Here is a 27,301-nt window from a genome sequence, read left to right as displayed (position 1 = left end):
TGGCCGGGAGCCGCTCGGAAATGGCCTTGAGAATGTTACCCCGTGGCGTGGGGACTGCTGGAAAGTTTTTATTTCTATATAACATATATATTTTGTTAGTTCTGGAAGGTCTAAACCACAAAGATTGCAGCGCGCTTTCTGAGGGACATATATAAACGTAGCCTTTCCTGTCTGCCTCAGTGTAGGGTAACACCTTATCACCAGCTCAAAGCTGTGTTTGGTGCTTGAACCAGGTGATCTGAGGGGTCTTTTCTGACCCTAACAGTTCTGTGATTCCATTGATCCATCCAGCTGTTTGCTTTGGGGACTGGGCGGTACGTAGTGCCTAGTGAACAAAAGGGAAGACTTCCAACCCATCTCGGGTGCTGCATGGCTGTGCTGGAAACCAGAAGCAAAACTCAAAGCTACGTGTTGATCTTCAGGTTGCACATTGCGTTTGTCACGCTGGCACAGAGGGTGAACTGCTGTGTTTTAACTGAAAGCTGATCAGCCCATGTCAACCTAAACATACTTTAGAGCAGGGCTGCTATTTAAAATAATCTATTTAGTCCCGACTCCAAAAGATCATTCAGGAACTTGCTGGTTTGATTAACAGCAGTTGGAGTTTGTTCAAGCATGGACGTTGTTTCATTATATAGTACAATACAACCTTTACTCTGTATAGCGTCATTCAAGCAAACTGTATTGCAAAATGCACTGCTGAATTACGTTTGAAATGCTCCATTGAATGAAGTACAATTGCAGAGATAAATGGGGAGAAAAACTGTAAGAATGGGACAAACGTTTTCAGCTGAGGTTTGAGATTTGGAGCCTGTCAGTACATTTGCTTTGGTTGCATTAGTGTTATATACCCTATCTAAAACCACTAGAAATATTTGTCCTGTGCTTTTTTAACATCACCAGGAGTGTTTGTTTGTGAAAAGAAAACACCCAGAAAGCTCAGTTTGATGTTTCCTGTTAAACACAGCAGTATTGGGATCTTTAGAAATACAATGAATGTTGTATTTCCCTTAAAACCTACACGTATCTTGTTTGTGCATCTGAAGTAAAAAGGAAACAGACGATTTAAATACGATGTTTTAAATGATTCTTATTGAAAAAGCAGATAGGTTTATTTGCTGGCCTCCTACCTGTGATTTGTGGTGCAGCTGAATGAAGCGATGCTTCTGTTAAAAAATGAAATGTGGCTTGTTAGTTTGTGGAGCTGTTAGCAGGAGGTGGCCTGGGGCTGGTGCAGGTTGGGCTGCTGCTTCCCTGGGGCAAAGTGAGCTGACCCACAGCCTTTGAGTCTGCATGGGTTGTGGGTTGTGACTCACAGGAGGTGCAGGAAGAAGGGCTGGCTGCAGCTCTGCCCAGAAAATGGTGGGTGAGAGACAAAAGTGGGTGTGCTCAGCAAACCTTTTGTATGATTTGAAAGTGAGGGAATGCTGTTCCCTTGCTTTCCACGCAATGCAACCTGCCATCGCTTGGACGCTGCTGGAAGTCGTGCTGAGGTCTGTAATGACCCACGGAAGTGTTACTGTGTAGGAGCTACTTGGCCTGAGGAAGGTGTATTAATGGTCTCCAGCCAAGCTGCAGTGGAAAGTTGTCATAGGAACTGGCTTGCTGTTTGGCAGGGCCATGCCTTGTCTTTAGCCTGTTAAAAGCACACCTCTGTAACTAATCACCTCGGGATAAGAAGGGCTGCTGTGCCACCCAGCACAGAGCCATGGAGGGGACAGGCACGTGGGCTCTACCCTGAGGGAAACTGAGGACAGCCCAAGTGCTGCACCTTCCTGCTCTGCACCGTGTCCTTGCCTCGGGGTGGCTTGCCAACGTGGGTGTCCTGATAGAAAACAGCTGTGGTTTTTTTAGCAGTGAGAATAATGGGATGGAAAACTGAACAGAATGTGCCCAGAGTGGAAGTCTTGTCTCAGTCCTCAGGATGAGATGTTACTAAGTCAGCGCGTGGGAATTCTTTGCTTATTGTCTGTACTCCGTCTAGTTTTTTAGTTTTATTTCTTATGTCAGCAACACAAACATTTGAAATGGCTGCGGTTTAAGTCTCTAAAAGCTGGCTGTTCTATGTTTAAGCACATCTTACAAACTGTGCATTCATATAAATGAATTCTTACTCTAAAACATGTTTCCCACTTCTAAAGAAATTACTATTATATGTCATGTTGTTATGCTCATAGCAATGATCTGTATTTTGCTTTTTAATCACTATGAGTCGTTTACTGGAATGGTTCCTAAAACCTTGGACTGTGCACTCTGCCTAGAGAGTGCGTATAACATGACTGTGCTTAACACAACCACAGAGACAACCCAGTGTGCACAATAAATAGAACTTAATGTACAGTAAATAGACCTTAAGCAACATCTGGACAATATTGCGTAGGTATTTCAGGTAGCCACTGTAAGCGATTGCTAATCCAAACCTGGCTACGTGAGGGTAGTTAATAAGTCTTATGAATGTCTTTGCAGGGCTAAAAAGGTGCAAACTTCTGATGGGGGAGATGCTTTCTTTTGTGTGAAGGTGCAGGGCCAAGAAGGGAGACTGAGTAATTCAGCCTAAAAACCAAATCTGACAGCTACCCATAGGTCTAGCAGTGCATTTGCCTTACGATAAGGCCGGGAGCCCATCTGCTCTTACTTCCTGGACTCTTAGGTCCCCACGTGTGCGAGCACTGGATGGCTGCATGCCAGCCCTTGTGTTCCTGTCACTTTCTCAAGTCTGGTGCAGAATGGCAGAGGCTAAACTTGTTGCTTGCAGTGTCCCCCGCTTATCATTCTCAGGGCATGACTACCTGCTGTGGGCTTTACCAGCACAGCCAGCCCTTTTTTGGTAGTTTCATCAGCAAGAGGGTTCTGTCTGAGCCAGGGAAGTTGGAAACCCCACTGAGCTTGTTTGTATGCTGCTCTCTGTTAACGTGCAAGTAAAGAAGGCGGGCAGGTTGTTATCCTGTGCCACTTAGCAGTGGAAACCGCTTTAAATTGTGCAAAGGTGTGAGGCGCATTAAATGTGGAGAGCAGGAATTGCAGTAATGAAGTACCTGTAGTGGTGATGCTGGCTGGTGAATGGTCTGTTCATTTCTCTTTTGAAAACAGAGGTTGCACCACTTCTGTAGAGCAATAGAAGAAAGGGAGGCCTAGTCAGATGTGAGTCTTTGGAAATTGGAAGGTGGCATCAAAGTGAATTAGAAACAAGCGTGTGGGGACAGTGTACCCTAGTGCTGCTTGTGTTGCACTTAAACTGTAATTGAGCAGTTTCAGTGTCCAAAACTACCACTCCCTCTCATCTTAGTGCTTGCAATTTGTTTCAAAACAAAGGTTCCTTCAACAGAAGTTGAGGTCATTATGTAGTCTAAACTTAGCCTAATTTAGTTACTGACTATTCACAGCTCCCAGCTGCGGTCCAGATATTTTCAAACAAAGGCCTACTCTTTCACACATATGCTTACTGCTAGATTATCATTTAACTTACTTGGCACATTTGGTTCAGCGGAAGGGGGAAGAGAGGCTTCCTGTGTGCGTTTCTATGAGAGGCTCTGAAGTAGAGTGGTTTTCCACTGTTTACTTAAGAACAGCCCTTTGGATTAGCTGGTTTTGACCTGGGCCTTGTACTTCTCCGTGTTAACATTGGCATAATACATAAAACACTTGAGACACATTATTGCTGGATCTTTCAGGAAGAAAATTCTCACTGAACCCTCTGTGAAGGTGCATTTCCAAAAAGGCTTTTTTCAGCCAGTCGGGCCTTGATAGCCATGCAGGGCAGCTCTGGACTGTGGGGCCTACGGAGTGAGTTGCCCCTTCCTTGGGTGAGCTGCTGCCTTTCCCCAGGCAGCAGCAGATGTCTGCACTGCTGGAGTAGCAACAGCTGCATCCCTGCTTTGTGCATCCAGTTCAGGGGGAGGTGGGTTGCTGGTGAGGTAGGGTTTGCAGCTTACATTGTTTTTTTTCATCTGCTTTGCCAAACAGTAGTAATGGGTGTTAATCAACTTGCATGTTACTGCTTGGACTGAGCGCTTCTTGGCCTTTCCATCAAATGTAGCACATCTGGCCACAGCATGTAACAAGATAAGCGTTCTATTCAGCTTCTAAAGTAACCTAGAATAGAAGGTAAACTCCAAAGGGAGAAGACTGATGGCTTAGTATAAAGCATGCCAAAATCCCAGGGCCAGCTGAATTCAGCTGGTGTTTGGGTTGGTTCAGCTGGTGATGAGTTGCATATCGACGTGAACAGCAATAATTAGGAACGTGGGGTCAGAGAAGAGCATGTGAATGTTCTGCCCTCAGAAACCCAAAGAAGTGCTGAGTGAGATGTATGCCACTGCTTTGTAAACAGCGATCACCAGTGGCAGCATTAAAGGGTAAGTGCTTGTGAACTGCAGGTAATTTTGGAAGTCACTAAGTGGAACCAGTTGTAGTTAAAAGCAAATAATCTTTCTGGATGCTGTTCTTAGTTTTCTCCATCTGAGATAGGATTCTATCCCTTTTTTTTTTTCCTCCTAAGGAGGAGCTGCATATGTTCGATGTTTGCAGCTCACTCATTTGGATATTACAAAGCAATTCAGTCTCAAGACTGTGTGAAGATGTGTCAGAGTAAATGACTGCAAGGATTAATCCTGAGTGTTACGGCTAAATCGTGTGCCTTCTGACATGTTGCAGTGTTCACTCAGTGTCTACAGATACCTGTAGTAGTTGCATAGTTATTTTTCAGTGCTTGTTCATTTCAACTCATTTCATGTTATAGTGTGTATGTGCTTCTGGGTTAGGATGAGTTCCCTCCCTGAAGAGAACCAATTAGTTGACCATAAATTTCAGGTGCCCAGAGCACCTGTTAGCTTGAAGCTGACCCTGGAAACTGCCCTTCCAGTTCAGTTCCTGTAGCTTTGCCATCATTGTAATCCAAGTGGCTGAGTGGTGTTGGAAAGAGGAATTGAAGATAGAAGCAAGCCAGGCTGGTAAATCATCTGTTCGTTCTGCTGTCTGGAAACTGAGGCAGGAATCAGATTTCAGTTTCCACTTCACATTGCAAGCATCTGTCAGTTGGTGCACTAGTGGTGTTTATGGGCACCAGGAAAGTACCTGTTCTATGTCTATGAGTGTTTAGGGCTGGATACTGCATGTGCACATTTCCTTTGGCTTTTTTTTTTAAAAAAAAAAAAAAGAAGAAAAAAGAATTTGTTGCTGAAAGCCAAACACAAACACATTTGTGATCTAACCTTTCCTGTTTGCCTTTGCCTTGGCAATAGATTAGGCCGGTTCTTAACCTCTTCTGTTATGTGTACTGTAACTTCTCTTGCAATATTGCACTGACAGTTTGATGAACTGAGGCCAAGAAATCTGCTAGCTGTGCTTGAGCAATCATGAGGGAAGGGATGATAAAACTCAACCAAGCTGTACTCATCTGCCACTCATTTTTCTTCACAACCTTGTAGCAGGTAGATATTAACAAAGTAATAAAAACCACTTGCAGTCTTTGTAAATGTATGTGTTCTGGTGTTGAGAACAAATAACTGATGAATAGAGGGCATGCAGAGAGCTGTCTTCCCAAAGCCCGATGCTGTGGGTCTTTGACTCTCCACTAACGAGTTACTTCGTGTTCCCCAAAGAGAAGTCATGGCCCAAGGGAGGGTTCAGTGTTGGTAACTCTCAGCTCTGATTCTGGGGTAACGAGGACCTGCTGACAACGCTGATTTAGTTCTTTTTTAATGTTCTCTCACCCTTCAGGCTGGAGTTTTTCTTCCAGGTCACAGATGCAGGAGTGGATTTGTTGCTTCATCCGTGTCCTCTCTGAGCGCAGTCTGTGTTGGGACAAGTACAGGGAGAACATTGTGTGTGCCCTCCTCAGCTCCTGCCAGGGAACAATCTCCTGCGTCAGCAGGATTGATTTGATGTGTTAAAAACTAGTGAACTGAAGGGTCCGTGGAAGTCTGGTTTTGTTTTCCCCAAATGAACATAGTGTTCTGTGTTGTGCTTGGGCAGGGTTGCAAAAGGTTTGTGAAGAAAAGAGAGAAGTTGATACTGTTAGAGAACAGCTTAATGTAGGCCTTTGGTATCAGTCGATAAAGCTGAGACAGTTAGGTTATCAAAGGGAAGCCAGAGACTGAGCAAAAGCTCAGTCATCAGAGGTGTTGGGTTACTATGCTGATGAATTGAGTTACATAGGTTGCGTAAGAAGCGCTGGATGAATTAACAGACTTTTGGAAGAGCATGAGAAAACTGCACAGAAAGGTGTTCGTAAAATTAATTTACTCGCAGAGTTTCTTGAAGTGATGCCTCAGTACTACATATCTGTCAAGATTAAATGAGATTTGGGGGCTGATAACATGTAGGTGGGGACACTATTGTGCCCTAAGGATAGGTTTGTAATTTCATTTGCAATCAGACAGACTATAATTACTACATTTGCCTCTGATTAAAAAAACAGGTCAAAAAAGGAACGAGTTGCACTCTCTGTATGCAGAGGGGAACTGCACGCTGCTAAGAGCACTGTGAAACACCTCCAGACTTCACACTACCTGCCTTGCAACTGCTCTGCTTGTTATTGATAGGTAAGATCTCAAAAGGAGAGACTGAATTTATATATAAGCGAGATGCAGGGGATGGTGCTGGAAAACAGAACTGGTAGCAGTGGGGAAAAAAAAGACTTCTAACTGATTTTGACAGGGCAACTCTTGAGATTACCATGTCATCTTAGCTGTTGATCTCAGCATTTATTTTCAGTAACTTTATGAAAGAAAGTTGAAGCATGCCAGCTTCTTTGCTGAGCAGCACGTCCCTGGGCTGGTGCTGCATGCGATGCCCATGGGACTGGTGCGGTGCAGCCAGCTGGCTCACAGCACCTGGGCTGGGCAGGGACAGCTTCCAGCCCATAGAGATGGGAACAGTCTCCAGCCTGCAGAGATGGTTCAGCTGCAGATTTTGCTGTTGCATCTGCTTTTGCAGCTTGTAAACATGTACAGAGAGGCCATTCAGTGTGGAAGAGAGTTCAGGTGTCTTTTAAAAGTCATCCTTATTTTCACTTCTACTTTAAAAGATTAGAAAAGAAGTCAAAATAAGCTTTCAGGATCTTTGCTTTTTTTGTAAAATATTAATGAAGTAGGGACCATGCTCTTCAAAGACACCTCTTGGCTTGTTTTTCTCATACTGGTTAAGTACTGTCAGCAAGGGAAGCCAATAAAAATGTTGTCTCCCCCACCTTCCGTGTTTAGAAGATAAAGAAGGCTTTTGGCTGTTTGCGTTATCCAAGCTGACCCAGTTGCATGCTTTCAGAATGACTGTGTGCCTGATCTGAGCCGTGCAACTCAAATACTTCGTCGGTTACCACCACGCTGCTGGAAGGGCTTGTTAAGGCTGTACTTGCTTCCTGAGACACAGCGGTATCGAATGAAAAGCATCATTGTCTTGAAATACCGTGATCTGCCGCCAAAGGAGTTACTGTTGTATAATCCCTATTAGCAGGTTGGAGTGGCGGTTGTTCCTTGGTCTGAAATTGGTATGTGGACTAACGGCTTCCAGTTTTCTCACTGGGGACGGCACGTCTCGTCATGCTCACTCTCTTCGCGAGTCACAAACTTGTAGGGTTGAGCCATCATGATCTGGTAGCAGCTTCTTACACAAGTAATGTTTCAGTTTGTTCTGAAGCAAAGCAGTAGAGATAGAATAGAAAAGTTTATTTTGGCTTTCCTTTTTGATTTGTGGAACTCAGCATGTTCATTTCTGTGCTGACATTTCTGCCTTTAGTGCTATTTGTGTTAACCTGCAGCTCAGCTAGCACTCTGTTATGCTTCATCTTTGTAGTAATAAAATTAGGATCTGCGGACATCAAACACTGAATCCCCACTATAGTGGGCATCTGCATCAAAGCTCACCTCTCACTTTTAAGCTAAAGCGTACACATGGGAATCCCTGTATGTTTCCTTTAGGGGGTAGACTTTATCACAGTAGAGAGATCAAACTCACCTCTGCATTTCAACCTTTTAAGACCTTGTGCAAGTAGAGCAATTGCTTACAGGAAGAACAGCACAAGTGAAGTATTTGAACTATCTTCTGGGTTTCTTGCAGGAATGTAACAGCTGGAAACAAGCAGCAGTGAGTACATGATGTTATTAGCCAGGTCCGTGCTTGCTGTTGGCAGGTGGTCAATTGGACAACAGCTTGGGAACCTCTGCAGCAGAGGCTGCTGCAGGCTGCTGGGCTCTTTCCCTGCAGAAGGCCTCTTAAGTGAGTGGCCCAAGAAATGCCTTTGTCCATTCACCTCTCCAGGTGAAACCTTGGAGATTTCTCCTTCTTCCATTCTTTAAGCGTACTCTGCCTTCTTTTCTTCTGGTGGTGGGAAGTGCTGGCCACACTGGGCTTAGAGAGTGGGAGAACTGGAAGTACCTCTGGCAAATTGCTGGTGTAATGAGCAGCATGCTGGAAGTAACTTGACTGAAATGGCAGCTCTGCAGGAGATACTGAGAAGCATGAGCTGTGTGGAAGCTGGAATATGTTCTCATTAGCTTATGGGAGAGTTTGTGGTATCCATTTTAAGGTAGTAAACTCAATTACAGGTGATTCAGGAGAATAGATGGTCTCTTGATAGTCAGAGAGGGTCAGGTTTGAGGTTTGCTCCTCACAGAGTACTGTGGATTTCAGAGTATTTTTCCAGGCTCCTTTCTAATCAACCCTGAAATTGGTGATAATTAAGTCCTATTTAAAATAATGAAAATATTTAAAATGACTCTTGCTCTTTGAAGTTCCGGAATGATCTGAACTCCTTGGATAGAAATGGGGGAAAAAAAAAACCTTAATAAATCTCCTCATTTATCTGTCCTAAGGTTTTTTTTACTGCTTCTAATACATTTTGCTTACTGGATCATTGCTGAGGCTCTAAGCATGGTAGAGGCACTCTGTGGATATGGTTGTCACTAGAAATAGTCTGATAAACAATACTCATGTAAAATAAAACAGAGGTTTGTTAAATATATTGTATTTTATTGTTACATAGCTGTTAGTTTAAGATGTAGATTCACAGTAAAATTCAGCCTGGAATTAAATCTTCTAACAAGCCACACAAGCAGCATTCTGCCTTCTTATCCCTTTCCCATCCAGAAATAACCCATAACATACTGTCATCTATCAGTCAGAATGTTCTCAGATAAGTGTACAACTGGAAATGCTTTTCCAGTTTCTCTAAAAGCTTTCTCTTGGAAATGCAGCATCACTGAAGTCCGTTCTGTGGTAGAGCACAGGGGAAGCAGGTATCCTTCAGAGGGAAAACTTGGAGCTGGTATTCAAAAGGGAAAGCTGGGGATGGGAGGATCAGTGCAATCCATAGAGCAAGGGCTGTATTATGAATCTAATGGGATATAATAGGTTTTTGAACAAACTGCAAGTGAGTGCATCTGTATTATTAATAGGTATTTAACGGCAGATCTCTACTTCTTTAGTACCCTGCCATGCCCATACAGTTACCATTCTGAAAGCCTACCTCAAGTGCAGTTGAACTTGAGTAAACTCTGAAGTTTCTTTTGGAAGTAACATAGAATTAGAATAGGAAGAGACGATCTTGTCCTTTCCTGCCATCGAGAGCCTGAAGCTACAATGTCAAAGATGCAGATATGAGGTGTTCTATTCTTCAAATGAATAACTTAACTTTAGACAAAAAGAGGAAAATAGAAAGTGTATTTATTGTTTATATTGCTTACAAACATCTCTACTTGGAGACAGGAACATTACAATACATACTAGGGAGTCCTCCCATATCTCCACCCATTTCTCTGTATTGTTCTTCCTAAGCAGAGTGTGAGTAGAGATTTCAGTGTTGAGCTCACATGAATAGTTCCCTTGGGTTTCAGAAATGCCACCCACTGGATTTTTTTCTCCTTAGTTGGCGTTTTTGTTTCTAGAAGTTCTTCGTTACTTTGCCTCCTGGCAGCCCTGAGGTGTGTCAGAAGTTTATTACAACACAAAGTGATAGAATGGATGGATTGGAAGGGACCTCAATTATCATCTAGTTCCAACCCCTTGTCACAAGCAGGGTTGCCAGGCACCAGATCAGGGCCCAGGGCCACATCTAGTCTGGCCTTGAACACCTCCAGGGCTTCAGTGTGTTTGTGACATGCTGAGCTGGAGCTTGTGGAAAGTTTAAAGGAAGTTTGAGGATTGTTCTCCCCTCTGCTGTTCTGTGCCATGTTATCTGTTGCTTACAAAATGGGGACAGCACCTTTGACTGTCTCTGAATGTGTTTACAGTGGAAGAGAGTTTGTAGAGAACTCTGGGATGACAGGCATGAGGTCCTGCCCTCGTGGTGAAGCAGGAGATGCCGCTTAGGAGGATTACAGAGTCCAGGCCACATCCTGTAAGCTTTCCATCCCAAGGTGTCAGATGCTTCAGAGGACCAGGGGGTATGGTTCTATAACCTGAGTGGGCTTCATCTTCTCTGATGCTAGTTGTCCAAAGTGTCTGGCCTAAGCTTGACATAGATGGAAGTTACTTCAGTGCACAGTTGAAGGATAAGGATGCTCCTGGCAAGTAACCACAGTGACACAGACAGACCTCTCAGCAGGCAAGTGTTTTTCCCTTCTCGTTCCCAATTTGTGAGGCCATGCCATGACCTGGGCCTGGAGTTTGAACTGTACTTTGACTGAACCTACCCCAGTCCTTCTCCCTTTCCTTTTCCCCTTTCTCAGGACCATTAACTCCTTCCTTGCTGAGATCACCGGGCCACCTGGGATGGAGCAACCTTGCAGCCAGGGGTCAGGAACATCTTGTGGCTTGGCAAGGCACCAGGAGCTCTGTGTATCACTGCCTCGGGCCAGACACAGAGCCTTTATGTACCAGACCTTAGCTGTGATCATCGATGTCCCTGCTCACTTTGCCCACGTGTACATACACGTGTGGGTCGTGCTGACAAGATACCAAGGATTCCTAAAGCAGCATGTGTGCGAAAAGGACAGATGTAGTGCGTGGCAAATTGGTGTCTTGGGATTGGTTTGCTGCGAGTTTGTTTTCTGCTCCATAAGCTCTTGGACAGGATCCTGGAAAGAGTGGACTCGTCACTGCTGTTTTGTTTATCCCTACATTTTGGTGTGTATGCCTCTGATTTGGCATTGCATCATCCAAGTGTTGAAAACAAACTCAGAAAAAATACAAGCGGTGCATGTAAACCAAACACATCAGGTATTATCAGGTGCAGACATTTCTAACTATTGGCCAAAAAAAGATGAAGAAATTAACTCGTAAAACTCCTTGGAGGGGAGTGCCTCTATGCCTGTTATTTAACCTGTAGGAGTGTCTGAAAGAAATACACTGTCTGTGATTCTTACAATCAGCTGAGGCTTAACAGAAGAAGCAAATTAATTTCTTACAAAATATGTGTTAAAGATCTGATGTTCTTCTGGACAAAAGCACGTGTAATGGATAGTAGCTCTGGGCTGAAGCTTTGACGTGGAGTTTTAAAATACTTATTCAAAATGAACCCTGTGCCCTAAACGCTATCAGATGTTTAATTAAGACTGCACCAGCAAGGAGCATGTTTGCAATAAATTATAGGGAGGTGTTCTAACATGCTTCATCTATGTAAAGATTTCTATTTTTATGTGAGGCTATTTACAGATTATTGATTTCAAAAATAGATCAGTAACTAAAGAAAGATGCATCGTATTTCAGTTACTTGGAGTTGGGGATCTTGCCTGGCTGGATGCCTGCTCTCTTAGATGTTTATTCCTGTGGCTTACGAGTGCATGGAGTGATTCACCCCTTCTTATTTTTCTCCCTATATTTGGCACCGCTGTGAAGGGGAATATTTGTATTCAGGGATCAGGTCCCATGTCTCTTCCTTGCTCAGGCTGGCTGGTTTTGGTACCTTGGACCACTGGAATAATTTCGTTCAAGTCAGTAAGACTTCTTGTGTGAGTGGAGTTTCTAGGTGGGAAAGAGGTATCGCAGTATCATTTGTAAGTGATTAGTGTTTTATTTGAGAGCAGTAAGCTATCATCAGAGCTCCAGCGCAGCCTGCTAAGCTGTAAGAGTGCCTTTGAGTTTATGTAATACAAAACTGCAGTAATATATTTTTTTTATTTTATGCTCTGTGAACATTAAAAACAACTACTTTAATAAATAAATCAGCAATGCCTGAAGGCAGAAGTAATGTCTTTTATTAGAGCAAATGATAGACTTTGAAAATTTAGACAAGCTTGTATGCCCAAGAGCTTGTCTAATTTTTCCAGCCATATCAGCTGGTCTAATAAAAGATATTGCCTCTGTCTACAAACCTTGTCCTCCCTTTGAACTCTATTCATCACAGCTACAGAAAAATAACTGCTGGAACATTAAAATAATCCATGTCTTTCTTGCTTAACTGTGGAAACTCGGATTTTTGTGGCTTCCTCAAGGCTTGGATTTTTGAATCCCAACACTCAGTCTGATTCTGTCTGATCTCTCCTGCGTAGAAGAGGGCTTCGCATGGGAGCTCAGACTGCTTCACTGACTCCTCGTTTTAGATGGGACACTGACAGAAGTAACCTGCTAACAGTCTTCTACCATCTGGGCTTTAGTATTCTTTGTGGGATGCTGTTGGGGAACTATCAGACGTCTGGCATGGATGGCCTTTGGGTACAGACCTGTCCTAGTACCTGTGTCAGCACCTCTGTTTAATGTGGCGTAATAATGATGGGAAGCAGATGAAGTGGGAAGCAGCTGGCATAATGGAAAGGCTCTCATTTTGGCCATGGTTGTAAGTCTTCAGATCTTGGTGAGCAGTTTGCATTCAGCTGGCAGATCAAGATCTCACAATCAACCATGCGACAGTTTTGTAGCGCTATTTGATTTTCCTTTTAGAGGCCTTGAACACGTGTATCTTTTAGATCTGAATCCATAGCTCAAGGCTAGTAGCTTTACAATAGCTCTGGGTAAGATGATAGTGGTGTGATAATAAACCATCTCAGAATGCTTATGGGATAGCCCATTTTCCACCTTTTGAAGACAAGCTTTCTGTAGCTTTCAGTCTTGGGGTACCACAAGATCCTGAGGCCTGTTGTTGTGTGTGGGCCTTGAGCTCCCTAAGCCCTCTCCTCCAGCAGGGCTGCTGCAGAAAGCCCCTGGCAGGCTGTGCTGTGGGCACAACGCCCCGCTTTGAAGAGAAACAGGTTGATGCTCACAGGCTGTTCATTCCCTTACTGCCTTTGGGCATTGCTTAAATTGCTGGTAATTGCTCATAAGCCCTTAGTGGCCTGGGCTGGGGCTATTTTGGTAGCTGTGTCTCCCTGCATGCCCTGTTGTGGAAGCTGTGGTTGGCTGATGTGCCCGCGTCCCTCTGGCTGTGCTGACCTCCTCCCTGGGGGTGCTGTGGGGAATTGGTGGCAGGCAGCTCTCAGCACAGGAATGCATCCCCGTGGCTGCCTGCCAGGGCCTAAATTTGGTGACCTTTAGGATGTGGCATCAGATGCGTTTGTAAACGTTGCTTATAGTAACTGAAAGACCGGCAGTGAATGCTGGGGGAGGGAGGAACGTATTCTTTACAGCCAAGCTATTTGCCTCCTGTTTGATTTTTATGACCAACAAATAGTAGGCGAATGCACTAGCAGATGCTGTGATGATCACAGCTGTTGGTCTTTAATCAAAATTAAAACTAAGAAATGATACAGATTGCCTCTAGGAGAGCGAGCACACCATGACCGCCAAAAGCACGGTGACTTCCAGTTGTACCATGGATGCATGCTGTGCCCTCTGCTTTGCTGAAATCATGTTTTCCTTCTGTAGAACAAAGGGCAGGCTTCTTTTAAAGGTGTCTAGAGATGGTTATGGTGTCATTACCCATCTAGCTTGTGGGTGGTTGTGTTTCTTTTAAGGAAGAGCAAACAAAGCAGGCCCTGCGGTCTGGCAGCTGCATGATTGCACAGAGCTGTAGTTTTGTGTTGTGCCTCATCTGATGTCCCTGTGGGACATGTCTCCCACCGGTGTGTGAATAACAGAGGGGGGAGTGTACCCCTCTTGCTTCAATGCACAGCCTTCCTGGAGCTTTCTACAGGTTTAGTTTTGACAGCCACTTCTTGTGAAGGGTTGCAGATGTTTGTGTGTATCAGCATGGGTAGCAGTGCAGTTTGAGTGGGTTCTCTCTTTGCCCTAGTGGGGCTGACCTTCAGATGGCAAAAGATAATCTTTATACTTCCCTTCAATTTCTTCTGCTAAGTTGGCATCAGTCTGAAGCACTGTCTTTCCCCAGAGGCCAAATGAGAATTAAAGCCAGAGGAAAGGCACTGTATTTTTACTGTGGTAAACGTGACAAGGTTGGTCCTGCTGGAGTTGGTAGGGTTTACTTTGCCTGATCTATCTCACATGTAGAAGTTAACTTTTCCAGCAGTGATAGTGTTTGCTTATTTGTAACTCTTAAGATTTAAAAAGGAAAAAAAAAAAAAAAAAAAGGTGACTTTTCAGCAATGAAGGCAAGGTCTTTGTTCCTAAATGCATTTCCAACACAGTGGGTAGGTATATCTTAGAAGTTTCAGCCATATGGAAGAGCCCTCCCTACTCTTGTCTTGGCTCCCCATCTCATCCGACATCTCAGGAAGGCAAAGTACCACTGGGTACTTCGCAACACTTCCTGAGTAACATTGCATCTCTTAGCATCAGGAAACAGGCAGCTTGTTGGTGAAACAGATCTCGAATTTAAGGAAGATTTTCTCTTCTGGTTCTTTCAGAAATAAAGAAGCATTTAAAGATGACAACCTCGTGGAGTGACCGACTCCAGAATGCTGCAGATCTCCCTGCAAACATGGACGGGCATGCTCTGAAAAAGTACCGCCGGGAAGCCTATCACCGGTAAGTCCTTGATGGAGCTTCACAGCTGAAGTGCTGACAGAGAGGGAAATATGCTAAACACAGTCCTTACCTTTCTTGCTTCCTACGAGCTGTTGCAAACTGAAAGGTCATTCCCACCTCCTAGCAATTCTGGATAGTAGAAGATGTTTTAGGATGTAAGGCTGTATTTGCCTGCAGGAATGTACAAACAGTAGAGGTGAGATGCATGTGCTAGAGCAAGCGAAAGTGTGCTTTCTGAATGCAGCTGGAAGATTAATTCCAGGTTAAATTTTGGGATAGAAGCTTTGGAGTCAAGAAATAGTAAGTGACAGAAACGTTGTAGTGATTATTGTGCTGCAGAATGAAAGAGCATAAGTTTAGACACTGGAATGTACAAGTAAAAATAATGAAGAATCAAGTAGGGCAGCAATTGAGTGTTCAAGAATTGTGTATCTACATATTGACCTAATGGCTTCCTTGTCTATGGTAGGTGCCTAAAACTGTCTTTGCTGTAAAAAAAAAGAAATGCACAACAAAAAACAAACAGAAAAACAACAAAGAAAACAATCTAAATAAACAGGATTATGGAATAAAATAAATGTTGTTGCTCTCATTTTATCACTTAGGAATCAAAGAACAGAGACTAGATTGTTTTCATAAGATCACGTTGGGTGTTTGGTTGAGCCAAGAATTCAGCCCACAGCTCCCAAGGTCCAAGACCTCGAGCATAAGGTGGTTGCATTCTGTATCCTCATCAGATGTCTGGACTGTTACAGCATTAAAAACAGCGGTATCTAGTAATTGTCAGTATTCTGACTGTGGGAGGTGTACCTTCAAATTTTAGCTTGTTTAATTTGAGAAGTCCTGCAGTATGATAATCAGGGTATGTTCAGCAGGAGTTGGGGAGATGGAAATCTGATGCAGAAATAGAAAAAGATGTCAAGTTTCCCAACCTCATGCTTAAATGCCATGTTGCGTTTGTGATTCATACGTGGTGGTATTTCTGAGGAAATGCTTAAGAAGTGTTGGATATCTTTGAATCTCCAAATGGAATCTAATTAGAGAAAAATGCCTTAACATGATATGATAGGCCAGATTGTGCAAGCTGCAATGTAAAAGGCTGAGTAATGGATCCTGTGATGCCTTTCTGAAGCTTTCCAATTTCCATTGAAGGATGTTTGGGTATGTGTCTTAAATGCTGACATTATTTGATTCTCTTTTGTGTCAGCTGGCTTGTCAAGATACGAAGAGTCCTGATGTAACTGTATAGCATATAAAGAGATACGGATTTTATACTGTTCCCTCACAAAAATCTTAACCTTGAAGTCATTGACAAGTTTGTCTCTGAGTCATGAATTTACCTAGGACTCTAGTTGTGTTACTTCTGATTTAGACTGATGTAAATGAAATCAGAGTAAAGCCTGCTTATTTATTTCCTAAATGTTAGCTCAACGTTTACTATAGTTAGGTGCTGACAGGTTGCTAAATGTAGTACAAGATCTGAGGGACGCAGTACTTGTCCTCAAGAGCTCACACATTTAAGTACTCTTCATATTAACCCTTACTTGTGCAAAAAAGCTGTATTTGCAGAATCAATTTCCCCACCGTAAATGAGAATGCACTCATATAAAGGAAGAGTTTTTCAAAGCAGTTGGGATCAGCTGGTCTGAAATCGGTGTCTTTCACAGTTTAAATATCCTGTTATAGAGCCTAGAAATATCTTATTCAAGACTCGTTGAGCAGAAATGTTGCTAACTCTTCAGGTTTTCATGGAAAGCACGGCATTTGAAATACATTAAGGGGAGGCATATTTTCTTTTTGAAATTACTATTCTTGTTAGAGAGGGAGGAAACGTGAGAGAGAATGAGAGAACCCGATGCCAAGGCTGTAGTATAAATCTGTGCTATTAATGGCTTTGGTGTACCAGTTTCATGGGAGTTATTTTAATAATCCAGTATTGTAAGAATCTGAAACAACTTCATTCCAGAGGCAGTGCTGTCAGACTTCTATTTCTGGTAGTTTTTGTGATCTTGATACTAACAGATGTGTTGTTGCTTAAAAGATAAATGCAGGCTTTAAGTGACAGGGTGGGAACAAAGTTATTTCTCCTTGTTGGTTTTTTGTTTGTTTTGTTTTTAGTATTTCATTAATTGTTCAGATACAGGATATCTTCTTTCTGTTTCTGTCTCTCTGAGTCTGTTTTTCTGTCTCTTTTTCTTCTTATTCTAGCGGCTAAAAAATAAAACTAAAAAAAAAATTCTTGGGGATGCAAATCCAAAGAGATTTAGGAATGCAATAAAAATAACAAATTTAAGACTATTATAAATATATATATTTACCTTTAAGCTTGCCCCAGTGATTTTATGGGTCCCATCTGGAAGGCTGGAAGGACTTGGCAGCAGTGCCAAACTCAGACATAAGCATGGCTGGGGCTATGCTCACCTCCGTGCTGGAGTCCCATTTGTGCTCAAAGTCACTCACTGGGATTTTCTGATTGCTGCTACTAGTGCTTTTCTGAGGTGTGAAATGTCAAAAAAGATGCATTACTGTTCATTTATTTCATGCTTAATTTATTATCAGTGGAAATACTTAAACCAATTGATTTCACTTTCTGGTTCTCATGAAGTAGAGCAGATGCGAAATGCTCGAATTGTAAATGTTGAAACAACAAAAAGTGAGGGGAAAAGTTTCCAAGCCAAGCAGTATAATGTACCATTAAGATGCTCTCATGGGCTTTAAACTTCTTGAAAACTTTCTCTAAAATGAGCCCTGAAATTAATATTCTAACACTCATATTTTACTGTGATTTTTCTCTATAGCGAATCTGTTTTTTCAGATGCTTCACTTCTTAGTGTATCTTATTGATGGATGGATCCTCAACATGTAACGCTGTTGGCAGAAATCCCATCTAAGACTGGTTTAACTGGTGTAGTGCATACTGACTCAGAGTGTAATGACTATATCGTAATCATGTCTGCATGCCATTGGCAAGAATGCTCAAAATCAATATTAATAGTTGCTTTCCTCCCTGGGTTTTTGCTTGGTGTTTGAGTCAATTTGTATGGCATCTTGAGAAATTAGAGTTTTGAGGTTACTGAGGAAGCAAGCAGAGCTTGAGAATATGAAAGTGCGTGCTATGCTGTAGTGCTCAACGGCTGTATAAGCAATATCAACAATTAAAAAATCTGTAGGGGAGGAAAAGGGGTGGTTTAATATCGTCAGAGTATTTCTGATCACTTTAACTGGGACTGTAAGTTGGGTAGTGTTGCAGTAAGCCACAAACCTAGTTATACAACATTGTTGGCGCCTGTTGGAGGTGAGGTCTAAAGATGAATTAATATACAAGCTAGATGTTATTCATTCTCTAGCAGAGGTCACTGGTAAGAGGATACTGCATCACTGCACTATTAGCAACATGCATTTTAATTCAGAAGTAAAATGGACGTGTAGCTGCTAGGTGCTTTTTCCTTTGTGTGTGTGGTTGTGAGGCCACCTCCCTCATGCTGCGCTTGTTGACTTTACCGGGTAGAGGATAATCACCAGGTCATTTGTTCTGGAGGAGTACTGTCATTTAACGTGATTGTAATTAACCAAGAACTAGGTTGACTCTGAGCCACCAAATTGCCCTAGTGTCTATTTTTTAACTTGGAGTGAGCACTTCTAGGCACCCTCTGGATTACCTCGCATAGCTCTGTAGGGTTTAAATAGAAAGCGCATCTAGTTAAAGCAAATAATGGAAAAAGTTGGTGTTCCATCCACTCTTGTTACTGACAGTTCCCAAGATCCAGGAAACAGGTATTTGCATTTACTTTTATTCTGTGGTTTTGGCTTCACAGCAAGACTGGGAGAGCCATTTATGTTAAACGTGTGGGCTTTGGGATGCTTTTGCTATTTTGCACCAAAGTCATTTGAGGCTCCTCGTCCTGAATGTGGGGTTTGTGTAGTTGTAGTTTTGTTTTGTCACGGAGTTGTTTACTGGCTACCTCAGGGGATGTGGCATCACAGTTTCTAATCCTAATTCTGCTGCTGACTGATCACGGACCTTCAACTAAGTTGCTTCATGACTGCATGCTCCAGTTTGCTTTTAAGGCATCTTATGGTGTTAGTATGAGTTACACAATTAGAACTGTTAATATACTTTGAAATCCTGTGTCAAAACCAATGGAATATACTTCAGGAACATCAAAGCAAAAGGATTACCAATCGTTTCCATTTCTAGATATAAAGATGTATTTAAGATATGTTTCAGCATGTTCAAATTTGTGAATGCTGGGTTAATCACTAATAATTTAGTTTCTTCGTTTTGTTGATTTGGTGGTTGCAAATAGCTGAAAATGTTATCTAGACTAAGTTAAGAGACTGAAACTGTCTATTTGGTTAGCTGTATACAAGGTCCCTTTGTAACGATCATTTGGATCAGGTGGCAAATGAGAAAAAAACACTATTATTAGTCTGAAAATGCTGTGTACCTCTTCTCTTCAGACACGTTCCTGTGGGCGATAGGTGGAATTTCCCATGTAACTTCAAGTGGCGCAGTTCTGTAGGCACTGCTGGCTCCAGTCTGTCCTCATATGTCTTTGTGCAGCCTCTGTGGGCTCATGCAGTGGCATGTGTAGAGCTGCAGGCAGCGTGTGCCTCTGTTATTTATTTTGCTTTAGTGCTTTCGACATCGGAGAGAGGGGGGAGAGAGGGTGTTAAGGCGGCAGAATGGATGAGCTTATGAGAAAGCAGAACACTTGCCAAATTAATAATAAAGAAATGACTTTGAAAATGTCCCGTGATCTGTAATAGTTTCACGGAGCAGTCGGGTGTTATTTTGGGATGGAATCCATACGTGAGCTTCTTGGCACTTTGCTGTTGCCTGGGAAAAAAATGCAAACAATGGAAATAGAAGTGGTGAAGGCTTTCTGCTTCTCTCTGAATGCTGCTGGGTTTGGGAGGGAAGGGCTCATGGTCGTGTTTCTGGATACAGCCCCATCAGACTTCTAAGTCCCAGCTGTAATCTGATTTTTCAGTTTTATGGCAGTGAAATTATGTAGGGATGGTTGGTTAGTCTTGGGAAATTGCTGGGTGTTGTGTTGGGAATCTTACCACAAGTTGCCATAGAACTTTGATACCTTTATTCTTTGTCTCCTATCTGAAACTGTTTCACCTGCCTAAATAAATCTCAGGCCCACTCACTCACTCTTAATACAATTACAAATATAGCTGTGTGTCTGTACCTCCTGGAGGTATCTCACACAATGTGTGCAGGTTGGGTGAAGTCATTGAAGGTTCATCCAAGCTCTCAGTGCTGCTGGCAGAGCCACCTGCAGCCAGAGCTGTCTGTCATATGCTGGGACCTCTCCTTTAAGCACACATCTGGGGACTAACTGGTACCAGAGCATCTGGTCATCCTATCAGTGGTGATATATTTTTTCATTATTATCATTTTACAAAGGCTTTGGGGAACTTGGACATGGGAGGCTCTCAAAAGCCAGTCCACTTAGTTCCCTCATGTTTCCTTATAACTCTTCCTGCTTATTAAAACACAGAAGTTGTCCTTAAAGCGAAGATTAAACAGAGTGTCTCAACCATGAGGAAGCAGGAATCTGAGTCCCCATGTCATGGCTGGCTCAAACCCAACCATCCAGCACAAACCTTTATAAACCATACATGTTAATCACACATAGCCAGCTCCCATTGCATTTACTGTTCCTTTCAGCACGGCTGCAAGTTGTGTTGCTTTTCTAGTGAAACATACCCCTTTACAATTAACTTTATTTGCTGCAAAATATTTCTGGACATGTTATGAAGTGCTCTGTCCCAGAAATCTCTCCTATGAGGAGTTAGGAGCCGTCTGCCAACGTTCCTCTGTAGATGTGTAATTCTGGCGCATTTTGTTTGTTTTGTTGGTCACATTACCACAATATTATACATGCAAATTGCACTCGGAGCACAGCGTGCTTCTGAGACTCTGCACAAACAAAATGAAAACTGCCTCCCTCTCTGCCTGTGCTCCCCTCCTGAGTTACTCGAGAAGAAATGGGATTTAGGTTCCTACCTCAGAACTGATTGACAAGAACAGTAACAAAACCCTGATCGGTTCACTTGTGAAAATATGAAGGACTGTGAATTGCAGTGTTGAGGATATCAGGGCTCTGTGACTCCTGTTATGCGTGCTCAGCAGTTCCTTCTTCCTTGCCATTCAACGCATTTTTCTCTTGTTCAGCACAATTCTTAGAGCTTAAAAAGAAAATAAATACTGTCGTCACTGAGCGCCTTCTGCTGCGGCCAAGCTGTAGGCTTTAATCTTTGAGGAAGAGCTCATTAGTAGGGAAATTAGCACAGAAGCAGCACCTGAAGTCTGTTTTTTCTAAGGCTGTGGATCTGTTGTGGGCTTAGCCACCTGCTTCCAGCCTGGCCAGGGTTACTGCACCAGGGATGCAGATCTCTGACACAGTCACAAGGATATTCCTCCAACCAGAGGTGTAATGCTTACTTTTTCACAAGGGAAGGATAGGTGAAGGCAAGAGAAAAGTGGTGTCCTGGTGAGGGAGATGCCTGGCTGCTGATAGATGTGGAGCTGGGAACAGCACCAGTGCAGGGATACAGGAGGTGATCTCATGCGGTGCCTGCATTTGGCTGCTCATATTGTCCAGTGCTGGTGAATGTTCAAATCAGTTTAATTTTTAACTCCAGTGCTCCAAGTTAAAACAATTATTTTCTGAATGGCAAAGACCAAAATCTGGGGAAGTGAAAGCATGATTACTTGTAATTCTGGCAATTGGAAAAATGACTTGAGGTTAAAATGTCTTCCTAAGAAGGCTGTGTGATATTAGTTTTCATCTTACGCTGACTCCTTCTGCAGACCTTTTATTAACATGCAGGGTTTACAAGCTCTTGTCACTTCTTCCTTCACCTAAGCTGCTGTGATGACATTACATTTTTTGCACACCTGAGCAGTATTACTGAGATAGCTGAGCCTACGCTCAGTCAGCTCTAAGCATGGGGCTGGGCTGCAGCTTCTACCAAGCACCTGGCTCTTCCCTCTTCTCCCCTCTATCTATGCCTCTTGTGCATAGAGGGGTCCCATTCATAGGAGATGTCTTCCTTCATTGGGATTTGGAACTGTGTTTCTGAGCACCTACAAAGGAATGGAACATCTGCCTGGGCCTGCACGAGATAAGTGAGATTGGTTCCAATTGCTTTGCCACTGTTTAATCTGCCATTTAATCTGCCTTCATGGATCCAAGTTTAAATCGATTCATGTGTTCTCATTTCCTGTCCTGAACATGTTGCACAATAGCCTTATTTATTTTTTTTTAAGACTTAATTGCTCAGTTTCACTTCAGCACTGGTGAGTGAAGCAATCATCCTGCCAAGTGTGTTGGTGGATGCCTTGAAGTCTGCCAGGTCCCACAGACTGTGAGGGTACGATCAGCCCTTGCCACATACAGTTTCTAGGTCATGGGGGATATGTACAGGTTGATGGAGAAAGATCAGCCTTCACCAGCTGTTACCAAGTCAGGACTGGTATAGTGAATTTCTTGTTTTAGACCGAAGACCTGTTTTGGAACAAAAAATATGCTTATAGATGTTGTTTCTTTCATTGCCTTTAGTAAACTTTCCCAGATCATCGGTATCACCACGTGCTGTGTGTTTTATTTTGTCCCAGGGTTCAGTTTGTAAATATTCCGAAAGAAAGTGATGAAAAAATGTTGGAGGCTTAGAGATCTTTCCATGGTTTTGGTCAGTTTGGTGTCGTCATCATCTAAACATAGGCATGCTGGACTGGAAGCGATCTCCTGGGTCACAGCTCCCTTGTTTTCGCCTTTCCCAGGCACTGTCGTATTGCCCTTTTTATAAGTGCATTCAGCTCTGTCTCAGCAGCGCTTGTTTTCTGTCCTCGTTTGGGAAACCGTTCCCAAATGTTGCAATTCTGAGTCGGCCTTCAGACTCCCGAGCTTCTTTAAATTTCCCTTCCTATTCCTGCTGTGTCCAGAGGGGACGGGCAGTCTGGGCGTTTTGCTTGGACGGAGAGCTATGCTCCAGGGGCTGAGCCTAAAGGAGAGAACAAAATGGGACTCTGCAGGTTGGACAAAAAATGTTGCTAGCGTTTCCCAGAGGTATGTTATTCCTTCTTAAATATCTCTTGTAGAAACAAACTGCATGAGGATTAGGACAGAAATCATGTGCTGGATCTAAATAATAAATAGTGCTTCCTGGCACCAGCATCAATAGAACGCAGTTGTCTTCATTATACAAAGTATGAGATTCTTTAGTACTGAATAACATTTTGCATTGCCTCTGCTAAATCAGAGCTATCGAGATGTTAAGGCAAACAAGCACTGATTCAAGCTGTGGATTTGGGTAATGTGCTCCACCTACTTGAAAGCAAGAGTGCATTTTTGCATCGCAAGAGTGAATTTGAGTGATTTATGATCCCATCTTGTATTTCCAAAAGGCTTTTCTTTACTAGTTTACAAGGTGGTGTTTCTCCCCCCCCCCCCCCCCCCATAATTTTGTATCGTTTAGGTAATCCATAAATCTATCATTAAAGATAGTCATCGCTAACCTCTGTGGCCCCTCGGTGACAAGCCCCATTGTCAAAGGCAGGCGATGTGCCAGGAAACTGTGACTCCCAGAGAGAGTGTGCAAGGTTAGGGGCAAAGCATTCTATTGCCAGAGAAACTATTCCGAGTGGATTTGTGTGGAACAACAACGATATCCAGTGACTAGTTAAATTAGCCACAGATGTGTTTTCTATAGCACCGTCCAAGAAGATACACAGTACTTTAAGGCTCGGTTGAGGCATAATGATCTTCTGAAGTCAAATCAGATCCAAGCAAAACTGCATCTGTACTAGGAAAGCTTTTAAGGACTTGTGTAACATGATTCAGGCGAGTAGATGAATCAGACTGCTGCACGCTGAACAAGGAGCACATCGGTGAGAGATGAGGTAAGGGGACTTGCATAGAAGCGTGACAGTTAGGTGTTAGTTTGTGGTGAAATCACTGGCTTTGGGGGTCGGCACGGCGGTGGGCTGGCACTATGTGCCCCCTGCCTGCAGCCGGGCTTTCCGTGAGCTTTCCAGAATATCTGAGCGCTTGGCTTTTTACTTACTGTCTCCATTGCTCGGGTTCCTCCGTGCCACTCCTCCTCCTCCTGCCGAGTTTGGTTTCTAATTACTCTGCTGAGGGCATTAGAGATGTTAAATATTTGGAAAATGTTCACGTTCTGGAAGCGAAGTACAGGTGGAGGACTCGTGGCTGTTCTCATACAGACCTTTCCCTCGGCGTCACAGGGAATGATGAGCAGAATGAGGGATTTCTGTCTGAGCTCAGTGCTGAGCAGCTCAGCTTCCATCCCGCACCAAACTCCTGCCAGTGCCGCTCAGTCTCATCCGCAGCGTTCCGATAACAGGCAGCGGGGAGAAGCCCTGCTGAATTACAGATCTGTTGTGTGCTGTAAAGTTCTGGGGAAACATGAGCAGCTTAGTTACTGCAGCAGTTGGAGCAGGAAGCAAGAGAAGCTTTTGTTGCATTCCCTGACCTATTTCTTTACTGTGGTATTTACTCAAATTTAAATTGAATATAGTGTATTAAAATGTCATGATCAAAAAGAGCCTGGAAGTACACAGCTTGGATTCTCATTGCTATAAGCATTAACAGCCAAAATGGAATTAAAAACTGGTATTTTTTGAGGAGGACTGGCAGATTTTATGATAGATATAAATAATATTTTTTCACAATAGAAATAATATGGGTGAAAATTTCTTTCTCTGTTTTTCAGAGGTCTGTTAAATGTTTGTTAACCATATTGATATAAATGTGGCAGTGAGTATTTGCTTTGAGTTTCCAGATAGAATTCCAAAAAAGGTTTGAATGCTGTCGGTTTATTCACAGAAATGTTGTTTTCTTTTCCTTCCCTTCTTACCTCTTTGTAATCTTTGATTGTAATCAAGCCAACTGTAGTGCTTGCTATTTTCTGTTTCCACTTGAACTCTGAATTCTGCTTCAGGAGCTTCTGCACATCTATTCTTAGGAATTTTTGCAGGTCACATGCAGAACCATGTGTGTGTGTGCATGCATGCGTGTATGTCTCTTGATGGCGTACCAATAATTAGAATAACCCTGCAAAGTCATGGCTTTTCTTCTGGAGAACTCATGGCCAAAAATGAATCTTGCCTCTGTTTTCAGGTATATTTTGGTTTTGACCTACGACACCAGGCAGATGTATTTGTTCTAAAATATGGTTATGTTGAAAATACTCAAACCAATGGCTTTGTTTTTTCTCTTTTTTCAGGGTCTTTGTAAACAGAAGTTTAGCTATGGAAAAGATCAAGTGCTTTGGTTTTGATATGGATTATACGCTTGCTGGTGAGTATCTTCTTGCTCTTTCTCACTGACTTAGTTTGGAATATTACTTCTTGTTGAGAGAAGACCAGTAATTGATCGGACTGCTCCAGTTAGCAGGTGCTTCCTGTGTTAGCAAATATGTCATTCAATGTTCGTTCCACTTTCATTTCAGGTGTTTCTCTTTAATGTGTTATCTGGAAGCTGTATTTGGTTATGAGCCACATAGCTTTAGTACAGTTTCAAGGAAATTGAAACCTGGAAAGTATATTTACTTGCTTATATTCCGCTGTCATTTGATATTGTCCCTGATGAAAGCCTGGTTTTGACTAACAGTGTGATTTTATTGTCCTTGGTGTCTATGATGGGCTACACCTTTAACCAACAGATGTTCTTGCATCTTGGGTCATTTTGGAGTAAGTTTTCCTTTTTCCCACTCATCTCCTGGCCACATCAGTGATGTGTCTATGAGAAGCAGCAAGGCAGGGGACTAGTGTTGGCTGACGGAGTTAATTTAGAAAGCATCGCCCATTCTTTGTGGCAGAAAGTCTTTGGGAGGTTGCATAAGATTTTCAGTTTCATACACTTTTCTGCAGGGCTTCTCCATCTTTCAAATACTTGACAGGCAACTTCTCTGAGTCTTCTTCTGGAGAAAAGGGTAGAGTTGCAGTTTTCTGTGTTACATGTTTTCAGGAAGGAAAAGATAAAAACCCCACTTTCACTTTCCTAGGCTGTAGTGTCAGGTAGGCTGTAACTAAGGCTGTCACATAGAATTCTACCTTCTTTCTCACTACCACTTCCAATGTTGTGGATAGGAAATTTCTATCACTCTTGATATTTCAACTTAAAATACTGAGTATACGCTGAGATATATAAAGTAAAGTAAGAGGGTCACCTAATAATAGGTTAACGCAGCATGTCAAGTTGGGTCACCTAGTTACTGTGTCTACTGAGTAGATATGAGGGATGCTATGGGCAGTGCAAGGGTTCAGTGGGTAAGTGAAGGTTAGGGAAGGCCCCGTGTGCTCTCATGGTTAGACACAGTGCTCAAAAAGCAGTTTTGGAGGCTATGGTAAGTAACTGATGTTCAGATTTCAGCCATTTGCTTTGGTGCAATTTGTTTTCGAGCAGTTGCCAATGAGGTGCTAGTAACATGTAAAAGGTTTGGTTATTTAACACGTTATTTATAAATCTGCTTAAAATTCCTGCCACTTTTTAAGTCATAAAGTGTATCGCAGTTAATCTGTGCTGGATTTTCCAGATACAGTTCCAAAGAGGGCTCAGATACGACTGCAGGCACGCGCTTTCCGTGTTTGCATTTCCCAGCTGTGACAGCCTTATGGCCGGGCTTTTAGGGAGAGCAAAACAGTTCAAGAACAAATGCTTTAAAGAAAAAAAAAAAGAAAGAAGTTGTAGGTTTCAATTCCATACTGAAAGAACAACTTACTTTGACAAACTGGCAGCATTTCCAAGGACGCGGGTGATCCCGGTGGAACAAGAAGCGTGTTGCTAACTGACAGAAGGAGAGTTTCAGCGCTCTCCTCACTCCTCCGACTGTTCATTTTACTCAAGTGTTGCATGTTCCTGTAAACACAGAGCAAATGTGTTGCTATCCACAAAATGATGCTCAGTTTGATGAGAGGAAAGATGTGAATGCTTCAAGCATCCTTAATCGGTTCTTTGGGATGTGGAAACGTGAGGCTTCCAAGGCTGGAAGGTCACAGTCACACAATTCAGCAGGCAGTCGGTGCATTTGAGGGGGCTGAGTGGGGCAAAAAAAGAAACGAGATGGGATCTGAGCAGAAAACAGGAAATCTGGACTGCTCTAGGGTAAGCTGCTGGCCTGTGCCTTCTCCTGCGGTATAGCAGAGATAAGAGCTGTAGGTCATTTTACAGGGAGCTGTAAGAGTATAGTTAGGCTAGAAAGCCATTTTCAGATGAAAAGCCTTATGCCTGCTAAGCTCTAGTTCCCCTTTCTGTTTTAATCAACTGTGAAACTATCAACTACCTGTTCACCTTGTTACTGTGTCTCACCATCATCCCTTCTTCTCCGTATGGGCTTTTGTTATTTGACCATTATTTGCTGTGCGAAACTGTGGCACACAATAAAAATTATTTATTAATTGCAGGGGCTTTAAAGAACGTGGTGTAAAAATATTATCTCAATTAATTAATTGGAATTATAATGAAGA

General features: G+C 42.8%; 1 protein-coding gene across 5 annotated transcripts in view; it reads left to right on the top strand.

Annotated features, from left to right (window-relative positions):
- Positions 1-27,301, top strand: part of NT5C2 (5'-nucleotidase, cytosolic II) — a 51,792-nt gene that overhangs the window by 630 nt on the left and 23,861 nt on the right. Inside the window, exons 2-4 of one of the 5 annotated variants that reach the window (XM_015866924.2) lie at positions 6,419-6,542; positions 14,673-14,793; positions 25,060-25,133. In XM_015866924.2, coding sequence (XP_015722410.1) covers positions 14,693-14,793; positions 25,060-25,133 — 175 coding nt within the window. In that variant the 5' untranslated portion in view covers positions 6,419-6,542; positions 14,673-14,692. Of the gene's footprint in view, positions 1-6,418; positions 6,543-14,672; positions 14,794-22,773; positions 22,881-23,693; positions 23,714-25,059; positions 25,134-27,301 lie in introns of those variants that run through there. The other 4 variants (XM_015866923.1, XM_015866925.2, XM_032445544.1 and 1 more) reach the window with 4 other exon arrangements.

Source organism: Coturnix japonica, chromosome 6 (assembly GCF_001577835.2).
Source record: "Coturnix japonica isolate 7356 chromosome 6, Coturnix japonica 2.1, whole genome shotgun sequence".
Taxonomy (NCBI): domain Eukaryota; kingdom Metazoa; phylum Chordata; class Aves; order Galliformes; family Phasianidae; genus Coturnix; species Coturnix japonica.
This window is presented reverse-complemented; position numbering and strand designations above follow the sequence as displayed.